The 23037-nt window shown below is 40.8% G+C and overlaps 1 protein-coding gene across 1 annotated transcript in view; it reads right to left on the reverse strand.

Moving 5' to 3' along the window:
- Positions 1–4137: 4137 nt before the first annotated feature.
- Positions 4138–23037, reverse strand: part of ZCCHC4 (zinc finger CCHC-type containing 4) — a 52506-nt gene continuing 33606 nt past the window's right edge. Inside the window, exons 8-13 of the mRNA XM_025921888.2 lie at positions 22712–22812; positions 14159–14280; positions 13842–13917; positions 12083–12134; positions 11166–11310; positions 4138–7933 (exon numbers count right to left, since the gene is read on the reverse strand). Of these exons, the coding sequence (XP_025777673.1) occupies positions 7798–7933; positions 11166–11310; positions 12083–12134; positions 13842–13917; positions 14159–14280; positions 22712–22812 (632 nt within the window). The 3' untranslated portion in view covers positions 4138–7797. The remainder of the gene's footprint in view (positions 7934–11165; positions 11311–12082; positions 12135–13841; positions 13918–14158; positions 14281–22711; positions 22813–23037) is intronic.

The following is a 23037-nucleotide window of genomic DNA, read 5'->3' on the forward strand; positions in this document are numbered from 1 at the left end:
ACCCTAGACCAATTAAAAGAGAATTGATACGGAATGCGACCCAATATTTATTAAAATTCTAGGTGATCCCAGTTTGCAGCCAAGGTGGGAGGGCCCTGCTCCAAAACCTCTGAGTAGGCGTATATCCCGATTATCCCATTAAGCGTCAACAGTTTATTGGTGGGAGTAGCCCCACCGTAAAAAATGGGGGCTGTGGCCTCGGAGCTACCCGAGGATCCACTAGGACGAAGTATCTGGGATCCGCAAACGCACGGGGCATGGGCTCTGCCCTAAAAGGCTTACCGGTCAGCTTGGCCAACTTGTAAGATGTCTCTTTGTGCAGGACAAATTTAAAGGTCAGCATGTTCAAAAAGTTCACAGAAGTTAGGAGTCTGGTTAAGACAATGGGACTGGATCGTCCTGTGATTCTGGAACTTAAAAATCTCTGGTAGAAAACCCATCTACCTTTCACTTCTTTCCCTTGCTGGAAGGGGAGAGAAGCGATAGAACCTTCCAACTTTAACAAGCCCTATCTTCTTGCCCTCTCTCTGGTTATCCCCTGGGAAGTACCAGAGGTAGACTAATTCCTTCAGCAGCAAAGATTTGAAGCACTTGTTTTGTGGCACTGTTCTTGACTCCTATCTGATGCTTACCCTGCCCCCTCTCAGAGGTAGGCTTTTTCCCTTGCCTTTGCTGCGGTTTAACATGACCCCCAAATTCTTCTGGAGGCAACATTTTGAAGGTGAGAATGGACTTACCTTTGGTATCCATGAAGTGCGTTTTCAGGTGTTAACGTTCTGCGGTGGCAGTGATAGATAATCTGGATACTGGGGGCGGGAGGGGGGGCAGTGTCTATCCACTTAACATTCTTAAAATTGAATGCCCATTTTCTTAAAATTGAAGTTATCCTGATTCTGAACCCTCCTACAGCACATGAAAAGGACTGTCAGTGGAGGAGTCACTCGGTGCTAGCAGACAGAGGAGAGTAGAAGCATTCCCAGAGAACTTCCCAGAAGGTATTACAGCACAGGAAACGGTGTAGGTGTGGGGTTCCAGATGTGGCCAGGAAACAGCAAACGATGTTATGTGGCCATAGCACGTCGCGTGTCCTGGTGGGAGTGGGGGGCGCTGGAAATCAAAGTCGCCACTAACAGTGTTTCCAGCCTTTTTCTCACTGTCCCATAAAGGAGATTTGGGTCTCACCCGCTCCTTTTCTTTGCCTTCCCCGTTCTCTAAGGGAAACCCTGCTTTGGCAAATTGGTTTACTTGTGCTTCTGTGGCACAGCATCAACAGGAAAAGGGAAGAATGCCCACGTGCTTGTTAAGGAGATAGAAATGCATGGGGTGGGGTGGGGGGGTAGTGTGTGTGTGAAGAAAATGGAAGAGAAAATAGTCTAAGAAGAATTTCCATGCTCTGTACATCCTCTTCTAGTGCTCGAGGGGGAAAAACCATGCAAGAACTAGGTGTTTTTGAATGAACATTTTGGTAGCTAGTCTGTTTGACCACTGCAACCCCTTGGGCTAGCTCATGCTGGACATCTTTGCACGTGTTGTAATGGTACAGGGTTGAATTTTGAAGGGCCAGACAGCTGCCAACGGATCGGGAGGGGGGCATATTGTTAGCAGCATCACACCGGTTCATTGGTTACTCAAGACCTTAATTCTGGTGCCAGGGGTGATGATGAGTTAGAAGGTAAAGACGGCAGGAAGACTAGGTAGGGGTTGGGGGAGGCACGATTCCAGAGACGTTTCTGAAGTAGGATAATAAGAACTGATTAGTGATTAGACTGAGGGAATGAAAGTGAGGGATTAGTCAAGACTAAGGTTGGGATATTGAGGCAAGCAGACTCAGGGATTGAGAAATGGTCATTGCCGGATTAGGGAGGAGGTAATGAGAGAAGTATGAAGGGGAAGCCGGGGGAAGCAGACCGGGGCAAAGGATTGAGTGAGTGAGGACTGTGCTCGGGTGTTGGTCCGGTGTGAAAATCTGTGGTAGCCAACAGGAAGCTGGAACTGCAGGTTGGGGGGGGGGGGGGGGGGGGAAGTCAGGGCCTGAGCAGATATGTGGGAGTCACTGGATACAGGAACGGAAGACGGAACCATGTGGAATGTGACTAAACTAGGCCATCTGAGTGACTGTTATTTTGAGAGATCTATTTTGAAGTCATAAAATAGGTGAAACATATAAAATAAGAAATTGACCGAATTTGCTGGAAAGATAAATGTGGAAGATAGGTGTTAGACTCTGTCCTCCATGGCTGCATTTGTTAGGCTACAAAAAAGCACTGACTCAAAGTGGCACAAGTAATAACTAGAAAGTAGTGCCTCCTGTAAATGACAAGTCCAGAAATAGGGCCAACTTCAAGGCAGGCTAGATCCAGCCACTTGGTGTCCCCAGGGACCAAGCTCAGGGTGTACCTCATCATAAGGCTGGCTCCCCCTGTGGTCACTGGAAAGCCACCCACAGCAACCGGATCTACATGCTTCTGCCTTCAGAGAGAAAACAAAGGGCTCTTTTCAAGACTGAAGTCCCGAGCTGCGCTGTGATTAGACCAACCCCTATCACAAGCGTGTCTGACACCAGTCACAGATGACGGGTACGGAATATGCCCAATAAAAAGCCTTCCCCAAGAGCTGGAGAGGATGTCAGTCATCTCTCTTCCAAACCCCACGGCAGGCACACAACGGGGAGCGCGGGAAAGACGCCGCCAAAGCCATCAATCAGCACTCTTCAATATGACAACCAATCACAAATACGCAAAGGGTAGTTCTAAGTATGAAAGGCATTTGGCAGAGTGAGTCTACACTGTACCAATTATTCGTGCTGTTTTGTCTCTACGGAAGAAATTCGGAGACCAACCCGTGATTCCCATCTGTAGAAAAAAGTATATATAGGTATGCATAGGAATTTATCCTAAGACAATAGATTTGGCCATTAAGTATGTTTATCATAGGGTTATTTACAATAGTGAAAACATAAACAACTTAGATGTCCAACCATGAGAGACTGATTTTAAAAAATACACTATATCCATACTGAAGAATAAGACTATTGTAAGTATAAACCGATGTCCAGATGCTGATAAAAAAAGAGGATTACAAAATAGTATGTATTCCCAACTCCCATTTTCATGGGGGAAACTTTAGAGTGTGTCTGTGTAGCTATTTATACAAAAACCTATCTTTGGAATGGTGGTTATCTCTGAGAGGTAGGAATGGAGACGTTTCTTTTCAATTTCTTTGATTTACCTGGCTTGTGTATTAGTTAATTAATTAATTGCAAAGCTAACAGGCAAGCCCTTTGTCTCTTTTTGTCCCCGTGAAGCATATAAAATGTTCAGTCTGATTTCCCTGGTTTCTCCTACTCCTCACCCTTGCACTCACAGGTGAAGAAACTGGGCCCGTCTACTGAGGCTCAGTTTTCTTGGAGCCCACCAGATGTGACGCTTCTAGTCTGCCGTGGTACGAAGCCACTCCATAGTGTGAGAATCTCGTGACTGTCTGGCTAATGGGATAAAACTCCTCTCTCAGAGCTCCAAGATCTGCTTGCTCACTTTGGGTGCTTTTTCCCCTCAGTCTTGCTGAGTTAATACTTACACTGAATCGCCTGAAATCAAATTGTAGAGATCTTATCTTCAGTGTATTGCAATGACCTTCTTAGCTGACCCTCAAGTAATTTAACCCATGTCCTAATGTTCAATTAAAACTGCATCAAATAGGTGAAATTGGATTTTCTTTGCATTTTGTTCAAGCTTTCCTTACCTAGGCAGCTCTAAGCGTATTAGCTTCTGACTCGTGTAGCGCAGTTAGGGTTCTGAGGCACCAAGGAGTAAGTATATTACATGGCACTTCCATTCACTCAATCCGCATTTATGAGCAGCTACCGCTTGGTGGGTGAGGAAACGTGTAGCCCGGCCACCCGCCTCCCGGGGTTGTAGGGAGGGTTCGTGAAGTCACATGTGCAGCAGTTGGCTGTCTCTGACATCACTGGGTGCAAGGCACAGCTCCAGAAAGGAGCCAGTGAACACACACCACGGTGTCCACAGGCCATTGCTACCAACAAAGCTTCTAATCTGAACAGAGGAAGTCCAAAAATGTTGATCTAATGCAGGGCATAATTTAAGTACCTTAAAAGAAGGAGAAATGAAAAGACACACACACATGCACATTTTTATTTCACTGGCAAGAGATACACTATTCCACTGGAGACACCAGCAAGGACGTTGTGAAAAGGAGGTAGCACCAGACCAGGATCATTTGTGGGCTATGATTTTATATTTAAAAATTAGTTAAACTTCCCGTAGATGCCTATTTTATAGATCACTTTGAAGGAGCCAGACGTCAACTTAAGTGTTTTCCTTAAAATCACCTTCAAAGCTGAATTCTTCTTCTTCTGTCTTTTTTTTTTTTTCTTATTTTTTTGAAAGCTGAATTATTCTACGTGTAAAGCCGTCTAGATAAGGCTGCCAATCTTGCTCACAGAGCACATCCCAACCCAAAACATACATCTAAACCCTCAGTGTCAGGACAGTCTTCGCACTGACTCTAAATACTTCCCAATATTGTTCAGGTGTGTCTTCCTTGTTTGAGTCCTTATAGGACAGAAGACCAAGCCCTCTCCAGATCTTAGGCAGGCCCACTATTAGGGACTGAATCATACCTTCTAAATCTAGCCCCCAGTACTTCAGAATGGCACTATATTTGGAGATCGGGCCCTTAAGAAGGAGAGGCCATTAGTGTGGGCCCGAATCCAACCTGACTCATATCCTTAGAAGAAGAGGAAATTTGGACACAAAGAGATACCAGGGACTCACAAGCCTAGAAGAAAGGCTGTGAGAGGACACGGCAAGAAGGTAAGTTCAGGAGAGAGGCATCAGAAATCCCAACTTGCCAACACCTGGACCTTGGACCTCCAGCCTCCAGAACTGTGAGAAAATAAATGATTGTCATTTAAGCCGCCCAGTCTGTGATATTTTGTTATGGCAGCCTTAGCAAAGTAACACACCCACCATCTGAAAACTTCTAGAAAATTCCATGCCTTCATCAAATTTTTTGAGCACCTACAGAAGATGGTATAAAATGGGTAATGACATGAAGAAACCGCAATCTTTTGGGGAAATAGAATCTGTACATATAATGGCAGAACAATACATGAAAAGTGCCTCAGGTGTGGCTGCAGAACTCCCAAGTGTTCAGAGAGGAAGGTAGCGGTTGGTAGGGGGACTCCTAGAACACTTCCTGGAGACAGTGGGGCTGGGCCATATGGAGGGATATAGTCCCAACAGAGCAAAGGGAATGAGATGAAAACAGTGGGGCAGATTGGAGAAATAAATGAGTCTAAATATCAAACTAAATGTAAGAAAAAAACCTGAAATCCGATCATTCAGGGCCTACAAAGTGACTCTGGCTGTCATTAAATTTTGTAATAGAAGCAAGAAGTGGAATTAAATTTAGCTGTAATAATTTAAGAAAAACATCCTTTTAAAAAGCTCTGTGTCAGATTTAGGAATTTTCCTCTATTGGTGATTTGGGTAGGTATCTTAATGTTCAGATATGCAGATTTCTAATTAGAACAAATGACCTCATCTCCCATCACACTTTACCTCCCAGAGACATTTTTACATCCTATTAGTTTATTCCCTGAGAAAAGAAAGAAGCGGTTAGTCCTTAAAATTAGTATTAATTGAACAGAAGAACAGAATCACCGGATTTCTTATTTTTAACTTCCTAAGAAGTTCAAGTTTTAAAGTACATAATTCCTGACTGTAAGTAATACCCGATTTCCTCAATTCTAAGATGTGCTTTTTTTCACATTTCAGTATTTCTGAAACAGGATATACCTAAAATTTAACATGCACAATTAATAAGCTATGGGGTTTCTCCCCCTGAAAAGTTACAATCCCATCAATAGTGCATTTTACAATTGATGGTACCTTAAAACTAAGGAAATGGGGTGATGATAATAACTCCTGGCCAGCAGGACCTGATTCTTGAAGAATCGTGGTCCCTCAGGTGTCTGCGTTTCCAAGGAGATTTCCAGAGATTTTAGCATGGTATCAGGGGCCACCGTGAAAGTCAGGCAATGTTCACGCCCATGGCTGAATCAGAGAAGGGAACACTCCTAATTACTCGGCAAAAGGTTCACATCTCACCCCGTCACCTCTAAATCCACCCCTCTGACCACCATAGCAACCTCCGTGGAAAAAGGGGACAAGGGAAGAGTTTTCTGATGCATGTTAAGTCCAGGGGCTTAGCTCATCTTTTGATGTGGCCGGATATACACCCCCATCAGCTGATCAGGGCCCACGCTGTGCCTTCCACATCACGCATCCAACAGCCCTACCTTAAAGACCAGAAGGAATTTCCATGCCAGATGGGGTGCAGCTCTTGTACCTTTACTCACAGGGCTCTAGCTAAGCCCAAGCAAGCATGCTTCCAAACCTGCTCTAAAGCAACTATTTGGGAATAGGAGAAAAGTCATTATGCAAATGCAAGCCATTCAAAACTATGGGATCTTAAGGAGATCATGTCAGATACCTAGAGAGAAATAGGGAGAGGAACTGTTTGTTCTCAGAATTCAAACCCAGTCCCTTCACTGCTGATACTGGACCACCAGATGACTACCATTAGGGCTGCAACCCCAGCCATCTGCACTTAACATTTCTCACCAACAGAACGAGAGCCAGACACATGTGCCTCATTTAACATAATCACAGAAAACAGCCTGTGGTATAACTATTATTACATAATGTAGTAATTATATGATAATAATAATGAAGAAACGGGTACGAGTGAATGACCTGGCCAAGGACATATAGTCAGCAAGTGTTCATCAGAACAAGAATGAGAGGTTTTAATCCCCAAACTATGCTGCCTTCTGCTACTACTTTTACAAAGAAATAAAGTTACTGGGGCACCTGGGTGGCTCAGTCAGTTAAGCATCCGACTTCAGCTCAGGTCATGATCTCACGATTCGTGAGTTCAAGCCCCACATCGGGCTCTGCGCTGACACCTCCAACCCTGGAGCCTGCTTTAGAGTCTGTGTCTCCCTCTCTCTCTGTCCCTCCCCCACTCATGCTCTCTCTGTGTCTCTCAAAAATGAATAAACATTAAAAAAAAATTTTTTTAAAGAAATAAAATTACTGCCTGGTTTAAAAGATACTGAGATGACAGAGCAAGTCATAATTCTAAATGTCTCATTCATTCCACAACAGTTAAGTGGTTCTATACCATCAAAGGACACTGTAAAAAGTACTTGAAAAACCCATATTTAATCATAAAGCCATGATGATACTCTTGATATCTTTAGACTATCCTCGTCAAAATTCTTCCCATCATCTTCAGTTTTTGTCCCCAAATAATTGCTCATTGTGCCTTTCTTTGCAAGTGGGGTTTAATCCATCATACAGTATTTTGATGTTTGACTTACAACATTCCTGTGTCTAATTTAACACACTCGTGTTCAATATGAACAAGACCTCAAGTCTCCCCTTTCATTCCTCTTCTGACACTTTCTGCAAAAGAATGCTATATTCCCATTGTTCAAAAGAGGCCAAATGATACGACTGGGACAGATTTGGAGAGTGAAAGAAGGCACACAGAGAGGTCTGGCAAACCAGCTAAGGATGGGACAACTCCCCAGGTCTCCAGAGAGGCTGCTGAGGGGCCCAGACACCAACAAATGCCACCTGCCTATTTTCTGGCTTCAAAAGGCACATACCTTTGAAAGCGACAGAATTTAAGTCCAGTGTGGCACTTTCAGAAAATGGCATCAAAGGTTGGACTATAAATCTTTCTTATTCTCAAGTCACTGGACATTTAAGAGCAAAGATATTGATGGGCTCTTTCTCTCCTTTTCTTCTTCCTTGTAACAGATGTGTGATTCATGGATTGCTCTTTAACGGTCTCCATTTTCGTCTTCTTACTTTTTCTTTGCTTCTGCTTTCTGACAGCTCTGAAAAAGAAGGTGCTGAATTATTTTGTAGAATAAGCATGATGTATGTAATTATGCTGGGATTTAATTAACCAGCTGACCAAATAAGAAAACAGGAGGAAAAGAATTTACTGTATCCTAAGCATAAATCCTCAGAACCCTAATCATAATAACAAGGATGTAGTCTGAGGCCTCACTAAACAATATGCTGGAGTAAAGAAATTTCCTTGACAGACGGTTACTACAGATTCAGAACAATCTATTCGAGTAAACACACCACAGAGGTAAATAGTCAAGCCAGGAAAAACCGCTGCTGTGCTGAAGCGTCCGGTGGCCTTCTAACCAGCATGTGGCATCCAAGCACTTGGAATGTGGTGAGGGCGAGTTCAATGTGCTCCCTATGTCAAGTGCACACGGGATGTTGAAGAAAGAATGCAAAATATTTTGCCAATGTTTACATTGATTATGTATTGAAATAATACTTGGGATATAGATCCTTTAAATTGTAAAAACAGTAAAGCCAATGAGTTAGGAGGGTTTTTTTGTTTGGTTGGTTTGTTTTTTTGTTTTTTTTGTCTGTTTGTTTGTTTTTGCTGTTGTTTTGGTTTTGGTACGTCTGTACTGCTCAACTCAGCACTTCAATCTCCAAATCCTTGCATTACATTTTTCAGGAAAAGGACCGACACATTCGACAGTTAGCAGAGGTGGAGAAATGAAATCGCACGATGGAAAAACTGACAACACTTAACGGAGGCCCATCTTATAAGCCCTACAGCTAATTTTCTCTTCCTCGGTGGGTGTAAAAGTCTGGACAAGTGCCACACAGGATGTCCATATTTTGTGGTCCCTGTCTTCTCGAAAGACTAGCTTCAAAACAAACGAGATGGAACTCGCCCCCTAAAAACACTAAAGCACACCAGAACAAAACAGATCCTTAGCTTCTGGTACTCTCTGAACTAAGTTACGGACAATCTATAGCTAAGAAAGATTACTTGTCCGTTCATTCTCTCTCTCCAAACTTACAGAATCATGCCATTTATCACATTACCAACCAAGGAAAATGCGGGCTGCCAGCACCAGCTAACCTGGAAAATCCCCAAGGCTACCCAGCAGTATCGGTTACGAGATGCACTTCTCCTAAACCACAAGTCCGAGGGAAAAGCTTCCTTCTGATCTGCCCAGGACCAAAACCTAGGAAAGAAGCTCCATAAACAATATATAATCCCTCAGTGGAGCAAACTCAAGCCTCGCTTTCTGTCCACACAACATCTCTATTAAGTGATGGAAATGAGTGGGCATAATCTTTGACTCCAAGGATCTGGGAGACTGAGACAAGGCTGAGGTCACCTTTCCTTTTCCTTCCCCCAGCTTCTTTTTAGGGGAAGAAACTGAGGCTATGAAATCGTCCAATGAAGAAGTGGCAGACCAGCCAGATCCTAGAACCTGTGTTCTTAATTACCTTGATACTATGTACTCTGCTATAAATTATTCAGATATGTAAAATGCTATGCATACAGTAAGCACGAAACAAATACGAGCTGTTATTAGTAGTGCCGCATGACTATTATTCAGACTTTTGCTTGACAACTTTCCCTTTTTCCATATTTAGATTTTGCATTATGGATTCGGATAGCCTACCCGTTCAGAAATAAAACAAATGCTACAGTCATACACTGTTTTGTGCATGTTATATAAACCTCTTTTCCCTCCAGTCATTATTTGAAGTAGGCTAATGTTCTGACAAGGGATGATTTAGCAAACTTAATGAAGTCTAATGTCTGGATGGCAAAGTCATTGAAGCTGTTTGTGCCTGTATACAGAATTTGAACAAATTTTCTTTGGCTTATCCACTTACAAAAAGAACTAAACACGGACCAGACCTCACTAGAATATATAGTAAACAAAAGCAGAAGAATATGTTCACTTGTTAATATGAATAAACAAAACTTTCCGGAGATAAATTTTTCACATGAGTATAAACTGAACTGATTGAGTATAAATCAATTGTTTTGTTTTGCCTTAAAATTCAGTTGACCTAGTAGCTGTTCTCTAAATTATAGGTATTTATGTAATGATAAAAACGATTAACCACAAGAGGGAGCTTGCATCATTCCAGTTCAGGAGCAAAGGCAAATTAAACTCAGAAAAAAACAAATTAATATAAGACAGCTATGAAATATCTTTTATGCCATACATGCTAAAATATAAAATATCTATTTTTTTTTAATGTTTATTTATTTTTGAGAGAGAGAGAGAGAGCACGAGCAGGGAAAGGGTAGAGAGGACACGACACACAGAATGTGAAGCAGGCTCTAGGCTCCGAGCTGTCAGCACAGAGCCCAACACGGAGCTCCAACACACGAACCACGAGATCGTGACCTGAGCCGAAGTTTGACACTTAACCGACTGAGTCACCCAGGTGCCTCTATTAAAATTATTTTTTACGATTGTAAAGAAAAAATTTTACCTTGTCAATTTCATTATGAAAAATTTTTGAGAGAAATACCTGAAGATAACTGTCAACAGTTCAGGAGTCTATTCTGAGAAAAAAGTAATACTATTTAAGACTTATCAGGTAGGGGTGCCTGGGTGGCTCAGTTGGTTAAGTGTCTGACTCTTGGTTTAGGCTCAGGTCATGATCTCACGGTTCGTGAGTTCGAGCCCCAAATGGGGCTCTGCACTGACCACTTAGAGCCTGCTTGGGGTTTCTCTCTCCCTCTCTCTCTGCCCCTCCCTGGCTCTTTCTCTCACAAAATAAACATTAAAAAAAAAAGACTTGGGGCACCTGGGTGGCTTAGTTGGTTAAGCGTCCGACTTCAGCTCGTGATCTCATGGCTCATGAGTTCAAGACCTGCTCAGGCTCTGTGCTGACAGCTCAGAGCCTGGAGCCTACTTCAGATTCTGCCTCCATCTCTCTCTGCCTCTCCCCTGCTCACAAACCATCTCTCTCTCTCTCTCTCTCTCTCAAATATAAATAAACATTAAAAAAATATATTTAAAAGAAAGACTTATCAGGTATACCACATCCTAATGGATTTGCTCCTTGAATTAAACTTCATAAAATCTAGTACTAAAAAATACTAAATGGTTTCCCTCAACGAAAACAATATAATACTACCAAGCAGACTAGCCAGGGCTGTTGAAGAGCCAACAAAGAGCCTACAATATATAACTAAAATGCAAATTCAGTTTCCATGTATCATACAGATCAAAGTCTGAGCATGTTACTAACCCATAAAAGAATTCAACTTACCTGATCACTTTCTTAGATGCAGTGATCTGAGGACAAGTACTACGTTTATGATCTAATTCACCACAAATAAAGCAGCCATCTTTAGGGGCCCCGCAGGAATGATCTGGAAGAGCACAGTGACCGCAAAGGCTACAGTGGATCCAGGCTATAAAATAAAAATTGAGTTTTGGAAGAAGTTCATTTAATATAATTTTTCATTTGACCAACCTTTATGATAGAGAGGATGAACCGTGATTACTTCAAATTACCGTGACTGGTTTGCATAGTTGGTTATACTTTGGCTACAGAGGCCAAGGTAAAGAGTCGGAATCCCACATAAACCAGCAAACTTCTTTCTGATACATGGCAACAAATGCAGCCCTTCAAGGAGTCATGAGCGGGAGCCACTGACACCATGGGGGTTGGCTGAGGGACACAGAGCCCTACTAAAATAAGCCAAACCAGGGCACCTGGGTGGCTCAGGCGGTTGAGCATGTGACTCTTGACTTCAGCTCAGGTCCTGATCTCATGGTTCATGGGTTTGAGCCCCACATCAGGCTCTACGCTGCCAGTATGGAGCCTACTTGGGATTCTCTCTCTCTCCCTCTCTCTCTGCCGCTTCCCCACTGCACCACCACCACCACCCCCATCCCTCTCAAAGTAAATAAAAATGTTAAAAAAATAAAATAAATTAAATTAATAAAATAAAATAAGCCAAACCAAATGCCACACTGAAATAGGTTACAGTCATATCTCCCTATAAAGGAGAGAGTGTGCATTTTGGTAACTGCAAAAACTACAAAGCAGGTAAAATCAACGCAGGTGTCTATATTAAGTTTTTTTCTCTTATAGATACAATTAAATAAAAACCCTATCTGGGTGAAGAAAACCGCTGAAATGTTTTCATAGGATGTCAAACACTAAGTCTAAATACTTACAAGGTTTTACACACTTTTTGCAGAGAAAGCAATGGTTCCACTTCCTGCCATCCTACAAAAATAATTTTTAAATTATGTTTAATGTATCATAAAAATCAAGTTCCACAATTAAAAATTAAAATGCCTTATTAAAATCTGTGTAAATTATTCACTCCTTATTTCTCACTTTCCTGGGCTTCACAATTACTTTGATTTTAATTTATGCATTTCTCCACTCAACTCAAAGGCCGCCTTGATGGGCCCCAATTTCCTTAACTGGAAAACTAGGGGATTTATCTACATGATCTTGAGTTCAAGCAATCCATACTGCACAAAGAAGGACTCAATGAAAATTTCAAGAGAATTAATGATTCATAACTTTGACATGTCTATGTGGTGTAATCCTTAATAAAATTCGCATTTAAGAATTTTAGATAATTTAGAAAGATAGAGATTACAGGGTACTGTCTGGGTAATGTTAAATCCGGGAAATAGAACTACCTAGAAAAATGTATAAGACACTTTCATGTATAAGGCACATGTCCCATTTAATGAGAATTATAAAGAACAGACTGATGAATCCCAACAGGCTGAGAAATGGAATCCTGTCAGCCCCGAGACACCCCCCCTTTCTAATCCAGCAACCCCTCCCTCCCCATTGAGTAACACCTACTCCGGTTCCTGGGATGGTCATTTCCTTGCTTTTGTTTATTTTTTACCACTTACGTGTGCCTCTCTAAATGATAAAGTCTGGTCTTCCTCATTTTGAGCTTTATATGATCTGGGTGCAATTTTTTTCTTTTAAATAAAGAACACAGAGAATTTCTAAACTGATTGAAAATACATGTAATCAGGTGTGCTGCCACAGTTAAAAACAAGTATAACCCGTCATAAAATTATAGAGTTTTGAAAACTGTACTTTATAATAGTTACAAAAATATAGCCTTTCCTTTGGAGAATGATTTGCGTATATTACCCAAACTGAACTTCCTATGTTCTTTCTGACTGGATTTAGCTAAAACAAATAGGCCAACTTGTCATCCCACCTCTTTAAAACAATAAACAGGAGGTGTGTCCCTACAGTCCTTCCTTATCTGCAAAAGCTGGCAGAGTACCTGGGGCACCTGGGTGGCTCAGTCGGTTGAGCGTTTGACTTTGGCTCAGGTCACGATCTCATGGTTCACGAGTTCGAGCCCTGCATCAGGCTCCATGCTAACAGCTCAGAGCCTCGAGCCTTCTATGGATTCTGTGTCTCCCTCTCTCTCTGACCCTCCCCTGCTCACACTCTGTCTCTCTCTCCCTCAAAGTAAATAAACATTAAAAAAAAAATTTTTTTTTTTTAATTAAAGAGAAAAACGAATTCATCCATGCACAGCCCTTAGGAAAGGGCCTGGCACATAAAAAGTGCACAGTATGTTACTAATACTTCATTAAAATACTGATGGCATTTAATAGTTCAGTACTTTACCTAAAACACTTTAAATTTATCCCCAACACAATTCAGCACTCATCTCATGCCTTATTTAAAATACTCCTAATTTTAGCAGTCATACAGTCCCATAGCAAAGTGAATTCAAATAACCATTAACGATGATGAATGCAAAGGCTGTTGTACTTTATAATTAGACATAAAATACTCTATTAATGTACATTTAGCAAATGATACTATGGTAATACAAATTATAATATTATCAAAATAACCTTAAGCAAATGTAATGGCTAGTAAGCTAAAATAAAACTAATATATTTAAATAAAAATGCATTCTATAGGAACCTATACCTTGGATGTGCAAGAATTACAGTGCTCACAGTGTTGATTCTCTAGGGAAACATATCGTTGACATAAAGGGCAAAATCTAAGGAGGAAAGAAACAGACTTAACTCAGCTGCATGTTCTCATGAAGATTCACAGAGCAGATAAATGGCACTTGTTACAGAGGTTGGGTGTAATCCAAATGCAATTCAATATAAAATATAGACCAAATTTAAAAGTAACAGAAGAACTATATGAGTCAATATGAGAATCATTTTAATGTTAGATATATGGAACTTTATTTTCAGTGACTCATGTATTTCAAGGCCCCACTATGATCTTACCTGTACCCTTCTTCACTAGGAAGGATTATTTTGCTGGGTGGGATATTGGTGAAAATACGCACAGGAGATTGTTTTCGACCTGTCTTTCCATGTTTATAAAGTGCATGATTATCATAATCTACCTAGAAAGTTAAAAAAAAATTGAAAAAAAACATTTACTCAAATGAGTGAACATCTATGAAGATTCTTTACCAAAAAAGAACAACTAGGAGTTAAACCAAAGTATTTAACAAGAAACTTTCTTTTTAATTGTTTTTAACGTTTGTTTACTTTTGAGAGAGACAAAATGAGTGGGGGAAGGGCAGAGAGCAAGGGAGACACAGAATCTGAAGCAGACTCCAGGCTCTGAGCTGGCAGCACAGAGCCCAATGCGGGGCTTGAACTCACGAACCGGTGAGATCATGACCTGAGCCAAAGTTGGATGCTCAACCGCCTAAGCCACCCAGGGGGCTCTTACGAAAAAATTCTTAAAAGCAAAAGTTTACTTATTAATCAACAGCCTCAGAGAGGCCTCTGTGGCAGTGAAATTTCATTACAGAAAAGGCAAACTTTGTTATGCTAAGTTCATATTGCCCAGTATTGAGAGAACAACTGTAATCTTTCACCCAATACAACAGACTTCACAAGAAGGACTACTATGTAATTAAGAAGTTGGCTTTTGGCACTAAAAAAATTCCACCCCTGAAGACGCGTGCCTGTCAGGTGTCAGGTCAGCGAGTCTCAATCCAGCCTTACTTTGGCCCTCCACCATTCACTATGTGACCTCCCACATCCTGGTAGAGCACAGGTTCAGGGACCAGAGAGTGGCTCTGCCACTCACTTGTTATGACCACAGGCACCTTCACATAATCCTCACCTGGAAAAGGAGGTTACTGATTTCTGCCCCAGGGGTGCTGTGAAGGTTACACGAGATAATGTGTGTAAAATACTGAGTTCAAAGCCTGGCATGTGGTGGAGACATAGAAAGATGGAGATGAAGAGAGAGTCACAACTATAATTGTGACTATTTCAAACATTTACGTCTCCTCAACACCCTAACTCGGCTTTCAGCCTTGGCAGCTCATCCTGAAAGTAAGCTGAAGCCAACAGGCACGGCTTCTATAGGCTTCTTGCTCCCGCCTCCTTCTCCAACCTCTCTCTCTTTGGCTTTAAACCTGCTCTGAATGCACCTGGTCACTAAGTCCATCTTTCTCTAGATCAGTAATTCTCCAGGTGCGATGCCTGGATTGGCAACACCAGCACTGCCCCTGAGATCTTGCTAGAAAAGCACATTCTCCCCAGCCTAAGACCTAAGAAAACAGAAGTTCTGGGGGGTCAGGGCCCGCAATCTGCATTCTTTTTTTTTTGTAACAGGAACTATGTATGTATGTATGTATGTATGTATTTTTGAGAGACAGAGACAGCATGCACATGAGCAAGGAAAGGGCAGAGAGAGAGAGAGAGAGAGAGAGAGAGAGAGAGAGAGAGAGGAGGACAGAGCATCCCAAGCAGGCTCCATGCTGGCAACAGAGAGCCCGATGTGGGGCTCGAACTCACGAACTACAAATAATGACCTGAGCTTAACCGATGGAGCCACCCAGGCACCCCCACCCCCTGCTCCACAATCTGTATTCTTAACAAGCCTTCCTGGCACACTAAAATTTGAGAACCGTTGTTCTAGATTATCCACAAGAATACCATGAGATTTTTATAAAGTCAATACAGGCAGAGCCCAACTTTCAAATAAGTTAGACTGAACTGTTTGGATTCTAAACAAGAATACACTTAAGAATTTCATAGAAGAACTGGCTTGCAAGCTAGCTATTTAATAAACAAATCACAAAAATATAAGGACTTAATGACAATGGAAAGAGAGGGCCTTTAATGAGAAATTCCTGAGCTCTCTGTATGGCCCTGCTGTGGCTGGCTATCAGACTAACAGATGAACAAGTTCAGGAAGACTCATCAATAAGCTTCAGCAGTGGGGGGAAAATAAGTGGCACATGAGGAGACCCAGCTAAACAAGGGACAGTTGGGGAGGGGGCGGGGACAAACCCTGGGGGTTCTGGTTAACTGTCAGCATGGTAAATCCACGGTCTAGCGTGACGGTGTGAGAGCTGACACGGGCTCACAGCTGCCCTATGCAGAAGTGTAATATCATAACAAGGAAAGGATGAAGTTAGATTACACTTGAAGCCCTGCATTCAGTCACTGCATATGAAGAGAGACGCTGATAAAACAAGTTCATTTCTACCAAAAGTAATGGGAATGAATAGGATTTGTAGTTTAACGTACTGGGGGTGGTGTTTATTCAGAAAAGCGAACACTGGGAAGATCTGATAGCTGTTTTATAACTGAAGGGGTGTCAGTGGAATCGAAATTAGACTTAGCCTTTATTGCTTTGGAGAATAGAAGTAGGACCAATGGTTAGAAGTTAATAGGGAGCATATTTTATCTCAATATGAGAAAATTTTCTAACGATTAGAGCTATTAAATAAATTGAGTTGCCTTGTAAGGCTGCAGGACTTTGCTCACTGAAAGCATTCAAGTGAGGCCGGTGACTCACTTAGTAGAGACGATTATTATGGTGAAAAGTTAGCCTACGTTACACCCCTCATGTTTCTTTCCAACTTTAAAATTCTATGAATATATGTCACCTATTAGAGGCTAAGATACAAAAGTAGGTTTTACTTCAAAATTACCTTAAAATATTACTGTAGTAGTTTTCTTTTAAACCTATTTAAATTCATAATTTCTCCCTAATACACTTCTCTATGTACTCAATAAAAACATGATACCTTATTAAATTCAACAAAGATATTTTGAGCATTTATGAGTATCATAAGAAAGAAAAAACCTTCCCAAGAGAACCTCAGGAAGATCTTCAAATGTTGGAAAAGAGGACCTTAGAAAAATTTCTAAGAAATGGAATATTCCATGCAACACAACGGATGGCAGATAGAAGAGAGGGAAAAAAAAGAACAATCTCTTTATGGCTACCCCAGGAGTTGGAGAATGTATGTGTCAGGAAGGTGGTTGATTGCTTGATTTTGCATAACCTAATTGAGATTATTATTATTTTTAAATGCGGGTTTGTTGTGCTAATTAACTATAAACATATGGTATGTAAAATGCATGCTGCTAGGGTAAATTAATGTACCTCTAACATACATCCATATTTCATAGCTTCATCCACACAAATAAACGTCCTATGGAAGGAAGCGCTGTAAAGCAAACACAATTTTGCAAATTGCATATCACTAGTGGTAGAGCTGATACACCATTTTCCCATCATTATCTCTGACATTTCACTCACAATGATGATGAGAGGCATTTTCAAATAGAAAATTTCTCCCATGGAACTGATTAATGTGATGAAGTACTGTATAGAAATGAGGGAAAGCACAAAATCTCTGCAGTTCTTAACTTTTAATTTTATCTATACGCAAATTTCTTCTGTAACATGAGACTGGAACTGGTTATACAGACACCAAGACGTTCAAGTCAACAGACATTTATTTTGCACCTACTATGTCTTAGGCATCCCTCCGGGAAACAAAGATTAAAAAGACACAGTACTTGTATTTATTTTCCCATTCCCTAAGGACTATAATCTATTTATTTAATTTCAGTGTATCAAAAGGTCTGAAGTGAACTCTTCAGCTCCATCAACCAATTTCCACCAGAGCAATAAGGTCTTTTAGTCATATTCCCCATATCCCATGTACCTCTTATTTAAAATTATAGGGGTGCCGGGGCGCCTGGGTGGCTCAGTCGGTTAAGCGTCTGACTTCAGCTCAGGTCATGATCTCGCGGTCTGTGGGTTCGAGCCCCGCATCAGGCTCTGTGCTGACAACTCAGAGCCTGGAGCCTGCTTCGATTCTGTGTCTCCCTCTCTCTCTGACCTTCCCCCATTCATGCTCTGTCTCTCTCTGTCTCAAAAATAAATAAATATTAAAAAAATTTTTAAAAAATAAAATAAAATTATAGGGGTGCCTGGGTGGCTCACTCAGTTAAGCATCCTACTTGGGCTCAGGTCACGATCTCATGGTTCATGAGTTCGAGTCCTGCATGGGCTCTGTGCTGACAGCTCAGAGCCTGGAGACTGCTTTGGATTCTGTGTCTCCCTCTCTCTCTGCCCCTCCCCCACTCACTCTGTCTCTCTCTCTCAAAAATAAAAAAAAACCATAAAAAATTGTTTTAATAAAACATTATATATATACAATATATATTTTAATATATGATATATATACATATTATCCCCCTTGTCACTCCAAACCCTTTACATGTTTGTTTATTACATATCAAGTTTTAAGAATTTCAGTTGCCATCCTGTAAAATTTGCAATCATTTGCCAGAAATTCCTGTCAAAATATCTTCATTTCTGAACATGAAAATAAAAATTTCAAAAAAGTTTAACACAGGATGATTTTTTTTTAAAGATAGCTTAAAAAAAAAAAGCGAAGTTTGTACTTATAACAATCCAAACAAATGTCCCAGATGAAGTAGAAACAAGAGATCATTGCATGTTCGCAGTGGAAGGGAAGTGAGGTGATCTAGTTCAGATACGGTAAATACAGGACCCGAATGCCACTACTCCCTGACCCTGTCCCTGTGGGAGACATCACTAATCAATCACACACTACTCGCTGCCACTAGGCATGGTATTCTCAACAAATTCTCCAGAAAGTCACTACCAATTTATCAGGCTTACCACTAAAGCACTAAAAGTGAAACTTATCTGCCCTCTCTTTTCTGATTCAATCATTTTATTTTATAGGTAAGGAAACAGAGACCAGGAAAGATAAACTGACTTCTTCCAAGATTAAAGAGCCTCTAAAAGGCAGTATGCTAGGACTCACACTTCTGACTGTGAATCAAAATTTCTTTTCATTATCACATCCTTCCTTTCTAATCTGCCCTTAATAGAACTTTTAGTTTTCTAGGTCTTTGATGATTATTTTATTCTGTAGTCATCAAGTGCTTTATCATTGAACAGTCTGACTTATGTTTTATGAAGATTTGCAGCATTTCTGCATTCTTCTTACCCGAAAAGTATTTCAAAAAAAGAGATTTAGTGATTTTTTTTTTTTTTTTTTTTTTTTTTTTTTACTGTATTATGGTTTGGGAGCTTATAATCATCTTGGGCAATGTGAGAAAGAAGGTCTAATCAAGGTCTATGGCAAAAGACCTGTGAAGGACAAGAGACTTTCAAAATTTCATTTGATGCAGGCAGCTAATATACAAGAAAATAAACTACCACAAAGTAAGGTTAAAATAACAAGAGAAAGAAAAGAAAGAAAATAAAAGTGTCAGAAAGGATAATAATAGAAAATCCAGAAAAAAAAATCAAAAGAAAGGAAGGAAGGAAGGAAGGAAGGAAGGAAGGAAGGAAGGAAGGAAGGAAGGAAGGAAGGAAGAAAGGCAGGCCATCAAGGTAAGATACAACAAATCAGGTTTATAAACACAATGGGAGATACGGTGAAAATCAATTTCTCCATCTGAGCATATAAAGGGCAGTAGTGTTCTGATCTTTAGTAGAAATCAGGAAAAACAAAGATTTTTCTTTGTTTCACAGATTGTATTCTAATTTTCCTTTTCAAAGTTTGGCTTTCTCTTTACCAAAAAGACTACTTTTTACCCTGATACATATGGCCTAATTAGAAACTTTTTTCACCAATATAATGAATTGTATAATTATCATTTTTTTAATGTTCATTTATTTTTGAGAGAGAGAGCGCACGTGTGCAGGGGAGGCGTAGAGAGATGGCGAATCCCAAGCAGGCTCCTCACTGTCAGTGCAGAGCCGGACGCAGGGCTCGATGTCATGAAATGTGAGATCATGACCTGAGCCGAAATCAAGAGTCAGACATTTAACCAACTGAGCCACCGGGCTCCCCTGGATAATTATTTTTTATAAGCTTGGACCTTGGAACGATTTCTCAACAGCGAGACTCCAGTATTCCCACAGGTTCCTTCCTAGTAACACAGGCTGTCAAAACAAACAATGACTGGTTTCTCCACAGTAACTTCTCTCATCCACTCTACTCTTGATCTGCCTTCTTTGGGCTCCTTGCCATTTCAAACTCTTGCCCTTAGTGAAAACTCATCTCTAAAAGTGTATGGAAGGGCGCCTGGGTGGCTCAGTTGGTTAGGCGTCTGACTTCGGCTCAGGTCATGATCTCACAGTTCGTGGGTTCAAGTGCTGAATCAAGCCGCTTCAGATCCTCTGTTTCTTCCTCTCTGTGTCCCTCCCCTGCTCACGCCCTCTCTCAAAAATAAACATTAAAAAATAAATAAATATGAATGGACCAGTTTTCTCAGGGACCTTACGTTTTGCAAATTTAATGTTTCAGATACTGTACAAAAAACAAAAAAAAAAATGTCCGAAAGAAGAGTTTTACCCCCACCTTGGGACTGTCTGAATGGTGACAATAAAGTGATGGTCACAACAATGCTGAGACCAATAGCCTTTAATCTACATTTGCTGTGCGTCAGGGATGAGGCTAAGCCTTTTTGTGTGTTATATAATTCTCAAAACCTTATGAGGCAGATAGATTATTACTCTGCTCATTTAATAGGTCACATGGGCTACAGAGAGTTAGATAAAAGGTACAGGCCTAGCTAGTAAGGGGCAGAACCAGGATTAAAACCCAGTTCCTTTTCAACTCTGGAGTTCACACTGGTTTTCAGACAGTTATTTATTCAACGTGCATAAGGCACCCACTATTGTGCCAAACATCGTGCCACATGATTCTTCACTGTCAAAGGCAGCAGGCGCTCCTGCCAACTGAGAAGTTTCCTTGGTTAACATCTTTAGGATATGGCCGCTATCTCTGCTCTGCAAATGTCCACACTAGAGGCACCTCTCAGACAAGAAACAGAAAACTGTGTGTCCTAAAAAGGAAAGTAAACCGGAATCGGGAAGAATTATGACATGGACTTTGCCTAAAGCAGAGCTTGAGAATTCAAGGTTAAAATGGTTTGTGTAGATACGCTTTTGGAAAGGAACCTGGTAATATGGCTCAGAAGCCATAGAAATGTCCATTAAATTCGATAACATAATGTTTGGAATTCTATTGCGGTTTTGGAAATTTATTTTAAGGACGTTGTGTAAAATATGGAAAAAATTATTTGAATAAAAGGTGTTTATGGCAGTGGTATTTATAGTGCCTTAAAGGTGGAAGCAGGGGCACCTGGGTGGCTCAGTCGGTTAAGCGGCCGACTTCGGCTCAGGTCACGATCTCACACTCCATGAGTTCAAGCCCCGCGTCGGGCTCTGTGCTGACAGCTCAGAGCCTGGAGCCTGTTTCGGATTCTGTGTCTCCCTCTCTCTGACCCTCCCCCATTCACGCTCTGTCTCTCTCTGTCTCAAAAATAAATAAACATTAAAAAAAAAAATTAAAAAAAAAAAAAAAAGGTGGAAGCAATCTGAGTCCAAAAAAAAAAAAAAGAATGATAACAATTGATAACATAACTTGCTAATGAGATAATTTAAAGTGATTAAAAGCATAAAAACTATGGCGCTACACTTACAAATGTACACGTACATAAGACACAGGGGGGAAAACAGAATTCAGATTTGTCTGCTATGATGACAAACACGGAAAATTATGATATTTGCGATTTGGGATAGAATCACAGGTAGGGTCTATCCTCTCATTTTTGGTAACACTGTTTCTGAAAGAAACATAACAACTTTTTTCATATGGTAATTTTCATCACTCTCATGATAAACGTCTTCAAGATTAGAAAGCTCAGATCCAAGCACTAGCTTGTAACAAGTAGGGAAGACATTTTCAGTTCTATGGCTGAAAAGCCTTCATAAAGGTAGTCCGTTGCTCCGCAGCTCAAATAGAAAAATATCACTACAAAAGAGGAAGCAGTGGCCACTTGGTGACCACACATGGTGATGGTGACAATCGGGTTAACTTCAGAACCCAAGGGAATGAATACAGGAAAGTGGACATTAAAGCAGAAGGAGTTGAGGGCAGAGATGGGAGGGCGGGCTGGTCAATTCCACCCTGAAATCAGCACACTCACCCCCACACACAGACCTCAGCATCTCTGCCTCTCTGACATGCTGCTACCTGGGACACGCCTCCCTTCAGAGCTCCTGGCATCCTCTGAGTGACACAGTAAAGTGTACATGACATGCCACCAACCAGAAAAGCGACTTACTTCTCTACAACCTCTGAACAGACAAAAATCCCCGTTCCTAACAATGACTCTGAGGTTCCGTGGCATCTTCTGGTGATGATAAAGGTTAGGTCAGTCGGTCTAAAACCTAGTTACACTGCAGAATCACCCGGAAAGCCTGGGAAAATATGGTTTCTTCGGGCTTTACTCTCTAATTTTGATTTAGTTGGTTTATTTTGGTACCTAAGAATCTATATTTTTAATCAGCGCCCTAAAATTACAATTAGGAACCTCTGGACTAAGCTACGTATGGTACAATTTCAGTGTTTAATACAGCTTATAATATTTTCATATGCTAAACCTGATGGATAGTCTGATCAGAATATTTACTTAAGCATTCCTCGGTCATGCCCGAAAACAGAATATTTACTATACCTGGTAATCCAGCATGCAGAAGCTTGGAAAAAACTGACGAATTCGGGATTCAAAAAAATAGGGGAAAATCCAGAATACAGGTAGTTCTTTGTGACTGCTATCTAATGGATCAAAAAAAAAAAAAAAAAAAAAGGAAAAAAAATAAGAAGTTTAAATGAAAAAAAATAAAACAGCTATAATTGAAAAACTTCTGATACTGGGAGAAATTGCAAACATCCAATGCATTTAAATCATACAAAAGAAGAGAATGTTCACCAGACTGCCATTTACAACCTGATCTTTCCCAGGAGCCAGTGGAAATGTTCTTTTAGATCTAAACACAGCTA

The sequence above is a fragment of the Puma concolor genome, chromosome B1 (genome assembly GCF_028749965.1).
Source record: "Puma concolor isolate L17-30 chromosome B1, mPumCon1.1.hap2, whole genome shotgun sequence".
Lineage (NCBI taxonomy): Eukaryota > Metazoa > Chordata > Mammalia > Carnivora > Felidae > Puma > Puma concolor.